This window comes from Haliotis rubra, unplaced genomic scaffold (genome assembly GCF_003918875.1).
Source record: "Haliotis rubra isolate DU_JTF1 unplaced genomic scaffold, ASM391887v1 Scf6, whole genome shotgun sequence".
Classification (NCBI taxonomy): Eukaryota; Metazoa; Mollusca; class Gastropoda; order Lepetellida; family Haliotidae; genus Haliotis; species Haliotis rubra.
Window position 1 is genome coordinate 2,336,403 of NW_025767301.1, and position 7,518 is coordinate 2,343,920.

The 7,518-nt window shown below is 37.6% G+C and overlaps 1 protein-coding gene across 3 annotated transcripts; it reads left to right on the forward strand.

Annotated features, from left to right (window-relative positions):
* Window positions 1-358: 358 nt before the first annotated feature.
* Window positions 359-6,781, forward strand: LOC124255397. 3 transcript variants are annotated; one of them, XM_046689307.1, is made up of 3 exons: window positions 360-587; window positions 1,266-1,412; window positions 2,095-6,781. In XM_046689307.1, the coding sequence occupies exon 3, from the start codon at window positions 2,102-2,104 to the stop codon at window positions 2,942-2,944; it is 843 nt and encodes a 280-aa protein (XP_046545263.1). In that variant the 5' UTR covers window positions 360-587; window positions 1,266-1,412; window positions 2,095-2,101; the 3' UTR covers window positions 2,945-6,781. The 3 variants fall into 3 exon arrangements, with proteins under 3 accessions (XP_046545264.1, XP_046545263.1, XP_046545262.1); XM_046689308.1 differs by lacking the exon at window positions 1,266-1,412 and having other exon boundaries at window positions 359-582; window positions 2,093-6,781; XM_046689306.1 differs by lacking the exon at window positions 1,266-1,412 and having other exon boundaries at window positions 361-587.
* Window positions 6,782-7,518: the final 737 nt, after the last annotated feature.

Here is a 7,518-nt window from a genome sequence, read left to right on the forward strand (position 1 = left end):
TTTTGTGTACGGTTGTAGGTAAACAGAACTAATGAAGTTCTCTGCGTGTTTATTAACTTCAAAGTAAATCACGTTGCATGCCTATCCCACTGAAAAATAACAACCCCATTTGCTTGCCGCCTCGAACAAGGACAGGTTGTTTGTCAGAGCTGTTTGCGACCCGGCTCTTGGAAACAGCTTCCGGTTATACGGGCTTACGAAAGATGCGCCTTGTCGTTGATTGAAATTGTAATTAATAGAATGTTAACATTTCTTCACAAACTTTATGCCATAATTATTTACATATTTAACTCTTACATTTGAGTATCATATATGTGTAGGTTATGTGATTTGGTTTTCTAGCCAATCGCATCAAAGCCGCCTCGTACGAAGGGTTTGACGTCAGCTGCACTTGGAGCTTGACCATGTTCGGGGAAAACCTGTCGACTGACGCGGAAGATTTCACTTTGTGTCTCACGCCAGGAAAGTATGGAGATGATGTTAGAAGGGAGCTGACGATTATTTCTCGGAACATTCTTACTCTTATTCAGTCCAGCTTGGAGTGAAAGTTTGAACCTTCAAACTTTCTCCACTCGAAAGTCGTCGAGGTGAGTTGACCCAACAGTTGAAACAACGCACCCAGTACTATTTAGGTCAACCATGTCAGATATGTTTCGCGTTTTATTTGCAATCGCGGTACTTGTTTCACTTCCTTGCGTCATAGTGATGTTTAACTATACTTATTGTGACCACTTTCATTGACTTGTTACGCAGGGTTGACCACTGAAGGTTTGTTTCTCTTGTGTTTACGAAACTCATTTGAATGTGGCTTCTCGCCATTTTCTAATCACCACACACTGACCGGGCGAGCTCGGTTGACCCGGGTCACTGAGAATTCGGCGATTATCATCCCTTGTTGCGCTTACATATTAATACTACTAAGTGGAATAACATTTCCCGCTTACTTTATTGCTTCTCCCTTCTCTCTACAGTCAATGTTAATGGAGAGCTTTTTAAGCGTTTGCCAAGTCAAGTTTTCTCGATATAGCCGAGCACGGCTTGTCTGATTCATACGGCGCGCCAGTTGGGCCGAGGGACTTGATGCATGAGTGAATCAGTGCGAATAGAACGTCGATGTAAAGGAAGTCTGTAGCATAATACCGTTATTCGTGTTGCTCAACATTATCATTTAGATGTAGTTTTCCCACCCGACTTCCTTGTTGTAGTATAGTTTGCGTGTTGTGGTCCACACTTGGATCTTTTTCTAGACAAACCTGTGTTTTCAGTCGCTGTCTGAAGCCATGACAAGAGGCCTACTCTCACCGCTCGCCACTTGTCAAGTTCGTGCCCCGGTCTTGACACCATGGACGGTCCCCGGGTATAACCAGGGACCTAAACTCAAACTCCTAGTCCTCTACAACTGTGATACTTTGGTAAATTAGATCAAACAAAATAATTCTTTTAAACTAATTAAACTTTTACCAACAATAGAAAATATCACGATCAAAGCCTTATGTTATTCTCTCATGATCTAAAATTTAACCTTTTTAGAATGATTTGAATGATATTTTTAAACACCACCATAAATGTTATTTTATGCTCATTATAAGGTAATATTTAAATTAGTTGGTGAAATATGTTTTGTAGCTAGAGCGGTGGAATTGTACACCAAGGTTGAGATTTAGGTGATCTCCCTTAATGTTTCAAATTTAAGAAAATACAGTTGAAATTTAAAAAAAATAATTGTACCAGGCTCTGAATCTTTTTGACTTAGAATTTGAGTAACTCCAACACAACTAAGTAAGTGGGTGTAATGAATTTGTTTCCTATTACTGATTCATGTCACTTTGGCTTGTGTCACGCACAAGGAAGTATGACTTACAGAGACCATCATAGTTCTCTCTACATCATTTGAATCATGATGAAGATCAATTGTCATTTCATTATGTTGATGGTATTTTCTAAGATATTGGATCGATAAAATGTCAAGCTTCCATTCTTTCAAAATTAAGCACATTTAATAGTAAATTGTTAACGCCACTTCGACAGGATTAGTACTGATTTTCTTCATTGTATATTATTTGAAAAGTAATGTTAATGATTTCTCTTTTACAGTGAAAAAATGCCACCAAATGTTGTGACCACCATGAAGAGAAAACTAGATGAATTCATCGATGATGAAGGAAGCTACGGATCCCAGCGCCAGTCTGTCCTCAACATATCCATGTGCAAGCTGAAAATGGTTCCCAGAAGGCGTGTGGAACCATGTCTTCGGCGCAGTGTCCTCATCTTAAATACATTGAAACACATCGAAACTGAGTTAGAGATGGAGGGTGTATATTTCACCTCTCCTGCTGACGCCACCTTTAATCTCACCGATCCTTCGCATGGCAAGATTGATCTTGATCCTCTGCCTGAATGCAACTCAAACACTTCTTTTCTACAGCCATCATCTGTATCATTTTTGCCTCATGTTGCCACCGAAGGTCCACCCTCACCTATGCCAAAACCAGTTCAAGATGTAGAAAATATGGACACTAGTGCTAAGGACACATCAGGGAAAACTGTGTTAGACTTGGTGCCTTGTAAACTGGCAACAGCCGAAGTGTTGCCATGCACACCTGTGTCAAAACTGTCAGCTTCCAGAAGTTATATAGAAGATGCAAATAATAATCTGTTGCCATCATCATTTGCCAGTTTTGCATCCAACTCGTCTGCCTCATGGAGTGAAGACTTTAGTGATATAGACATAAGTGTGTGTGATGTCGATATCTACTCAATTTCATCTGCTATGAAACTTACGCCACTCAGTGCTGAGGAGGTGCTTCATTCCTTTCCAAATACTTCAGGACATGCCAATGACAGTTACCCATCTTTCATAAACTCACAATGTGGCACTTCATTTAGAAATGAATCAGTGATGGACGATTTAGATAATATCATGCAGATTCTTGTCGGAATGTGATCGTCATGGTGTATGTTATATATGTACAAGTCACAGCATAACACAAAGACTTACAAGATACATGATATTTTTACATATTTTTACAGGGAGACTGTACTGACATGTGTCAGGTTAATTTATTGTGAACTTCTGTTTTGCCTGTGGTCATATGATGACTGATCATAGTAATGTACATTTGGGTTATTTATTGACAACTATCATGCTTTGATGCAAAGATATTGTAATAATAGCCACAAGACTTTTCAAAGCACATCATTGGCCGTGTTATCAATAATGTGCATTGGCCAGGAGACATCCAATTTGAGAAGGCGCCAGTTTTGCTCATATCAATGGTTGTGATGGTCTCCATATTGAACCATGTGCAATCTTCCAGGCTTCATTAGTGTCAAAAACTTTTGATATGATTTTTATCAACAGTGGCCATATATTTTTGAGCATGGAAGTATAAAAACTTGAATTATGCAATGCATGAATTTTGTAATGTTAAAGGGAGATAATCGGGACATTGGATTAGTTTCCTGGATGGAATGAACTGACTTTGAACCAGTTATGCATGGCAGTGGATGAAATGCAATTCACCAAATGGTGCTTATTGTTACTAACTATCACATCATCAAAAAGAACAACTTAGTGCACAGGAGGAAAAATCTGGAAAGAAATACTGAATACATTTTAGTGTGTACCAGTTACCATGGAAACTGACATTTTGTATTTTCTATATGGTACAAAGATATTGCAGTATGCCACACTTTCTAGTGCTGATAAACTGAACAGAACTTTTGAAAGAATCAGTTTAATGGCATAATCAAGGTTATTGTGCCCAAGGATCAGCTATTGCTGATATCAACAAACTGTCACATTTCAGTATAGTGCACTTTTTTCCTCTTGTCAAATTGATAAGAGTTGTTATTGATGAGTAAATCATCATGCTGAAATGCAAAGGTATTTTGAGGATCTTTGAAATTGATAGCTATACTTTAATGTTTGATATTCACATCCATACTGCATTAATTGTGATATATCGGTTATAGGTGTTTCAGCATGCATTACTCATGCCACTGCATTGTTTCAGAACATGATGCAAATCCCATAAGTTCACTCTGGTTTTAAGTTAATCATTAGAATTATTACCTTAGTCTCAGAGCAACAGTAGTGATGCCAAACAAATATGCTATGTGGACAGATCTAGTCAAATGTGTCTTTTTGGCACGCATTTCACAATTTTGAAAATATTTTCAAAGACTTATTTATATCCCTAGCATGTGTTTCATGTAAATGATTGTTAGATAAGACAGTCAAATTGCAACCTAGCAAAGAAATCAGAACTTAAAATTCATTAGCATATTCATTTTTGATTTTTAACATTGATGCAAAAAGGGCAAGTTCTCAAATTTTTATTGGAAATCACTTATTTATTGACTATATCTGAGTATCAATCAGTGTGATTTCCAAGAGAAATATTTTTTTTATAGGACTTTGTGCCAGGTTTGCATTCTGCCTTAACATTGGTAGTAACCATAGAAACTGAATGTTGCCCAAGCAGAATATGATTCTTTTCCTCTGGCATGTCAACCTGTTAACTCTAGGCTAGAAATGAAGGGTCGGTCTGACCTGGACTTTAGTTCTCAATGATTAGCATACGAGCATCAACAGTTCATTTTTCATCAAATATTTTACCAATCTGTATTTTATTTATGATTATTATATTCATATTCATTTATTACTCTGCCATTTTTCCATCCTGAAGAGATTAGTCATTTTTGAGTAGGAACATACTGTCTTCAGATTTCTACATAACCATTCTGTTGCTGTAATTCCTTTATTATGACTGCTGTCAACTCTTCACATCATCGGCCAAGGATTATATGATGATGGTGTTTGAATTTTTCATAAATCTGAAATTGAGTTTGTTGGAACCAGTATTTGAAGGTCTGAAAAAGCCGAAAAAGTGTATGTTTTATGAGTAATACTTGTCAGACGGATTCTTCCTTTTGATGAAAAGTTAAGAATAATTTTACCTTTGTTAAAAGAGTGACTTTCGGGAAATGGGTCCATGCAGTGTCAGACATGATAATACTGGTGAAACTCAGGCTTCCATAGATTCAGCTGAGGCAATGTCACTTGTTTTTTCATGCACTATAAAGAGTTTATTGCAAACAATACTTATATCCCAAGGATTTTTTAAAAGAGAAATTAAAAGTTTCTTTCATAGCAATAAGTCGAGGAATGTTTGTTCCATTGACATGTTACCTGAAGTCCTTGGGAAGTTCTACTTAGAGAAATAGCAAATACAGCTGTTACCATGGTTTCACTGTGTTAATATTGTTAATGTTGACATTTTGCAGTCATTACGGCTTCACATTGAACTATCTCATAATACCAGCTAACTGTTTTATATTGGCAGCAGAAATGATTTGAGCTCAAGATCTCAGTGGCAAAGTAGAGATTTTAGTATTGATACATTTGTGTGATACATAATAATTTATGTATTGCTTCACAAAATGGAAATTAATATATTTGTGAAATGACTTTCTCGCCACATCTGTGATATATACTTGTATGTACATTTTCATAGCTTGTGCAGGAAGTTGTAATTTAAAAACAGTTGCCTATTTTGCTTGTAAACTCTGTATCTTGCCAAGATCACTCATGATTTTTATTTCTGTTGTGATCTTTTTACAGGTATATCATATTTATTTGAAGAACTATCAGTTTGAGAATATCATGTTATATTTATTGTCAGCACTAACAGAATTTATTTATTCACTTCAAAATACTAAACGTGGCTCGGGGCACAAAACGACCAGTATTCCAAATGTTTTTGTATGTTTTACCGTCCGCCGAGGTAAATAAAACAAGTCAGAATATCTGCAGAAGGTAACGTCAAATATTTATGTGGAAAATTGTCTTCAAACGGCAGCAAACTTTGTTGGTAAAAAGCTACACCAGTTATGTTCGTACTATAACGTTATGACAAATAAGTGTTGTATGTGCTTGGAATCATCGGCGAAATTATTTTCCACGCCAGGAAGATATCTCGGCGCTGGTACATTATGTTTTGACCCGGTTAGACGCAAGCTTGGCCGTCCCGATCACGGGAGGCGGGGCTAGGTCGCGTCGATCACGCTCAGCCTTCGTGACTTCGTCGTCATAGTTACTGGTACATAAACTGCCCGGGATGGCTGGAAAATGGGTCGATGTTTGCCGAGTGTAGGCCAAGGCTAGGGTTGGCTCAACTTATTGGTCGCCTCCGCTGTTGGGGCCTCTAGATTGAGCGCGCTGTAGCAAGACTCAGAAGATTTTGTTGAAATTAATTTTTAAGATCCCCTTTGATAATTTTGCTTTCGTTTGCTATCGAGATAGATGTGTCGATGTCAGACATTTACGTTGGTTAAAATTATGTTTATTTCGTTGTAATTTGAAAACGTTCACGGAAACTCAAAACGTCGTTTTCTGTTTGTCAAAAGTTGGTTTTCTGTTGATAAAAGGAGAGATAGTCTGTGTATATATTGCGTTGATTTCCAACTGTTCTCAAGGACATGGAAAATTGTTTTGTACAGACAGTGAAGGAAGATACTTCACATGTTTTATGTTATTTATTACATGTTCATATGTTTATCATGGAAAACAAAGAATATTACCATACGTTGTTTTCACTTTTAATTCATAGTAGAGCATAGTATTATCCGAAATCCAAACGTTATATTTTAATACTGAATCATGTGTAAATATTCAACAATTATTTTATCAGTAGTTCTCAAGTCTTTCTACTCTTTGAATATATCTATCTTTGTAGAAGAAAGACATTTTCAAAATAAATTCAGATGTCAATAAGTACCGATGTGTTGTATTCTCTCTATAGCTTTCAGTCTTCCTACCTCTCGTCTTCCAGTTTGTGAAAATGTTAGCGTGAACGGACTCGTGTCAGATGCATAACACGTTGTGTTGAAATGCTGACTTTGTTGTATTCACCAACTACACTGACGTGATGTACACGTGCTCGCGGTGGGTACAACGGCCATCACTTGTGTGCTTTGTTCATAGCTGCAAATCTTTTTTCTGCTTGACATGACTCCTAACTTGTATCACAAATCAACCATTGTTGCAACTACGGGCACGAGGAAAACTGGAGATGGTACCGACACGGTTGATAAAAAAATCACATGCAACATAAACGGGAGTAACTATTCATACTGAATTGTAATAAACGCATACCCCGCGTATTCACCCAAGTTGTAAGCACAGGGGCGTGTCACGCTTAGAAACAGCGTTAGAAAGACATATAGGTATATAGACCCTACCCTAGTACTATATAAAAGGATCCTTTTATATAGTACTAGGGTAGGGTCTATATACCTATATGTCTTTCTAACGCTGTTTCTAAGCGTGACGGGGGCGGTGGGGTAGTCTAGTGGTTAAAGCGTTGGCTCGTCACGCCGAAGACCCGGGTTCGAATCCCCACATGGGTACAATGAGTGAAGCCCATTTCTGGTGTCCCCCGCCGTGATATTGTTGGAATATTGCTAAAAGCGGCGTAAAACCAAACTCAGTCAGTCTAAGCGTGACACGCCCCT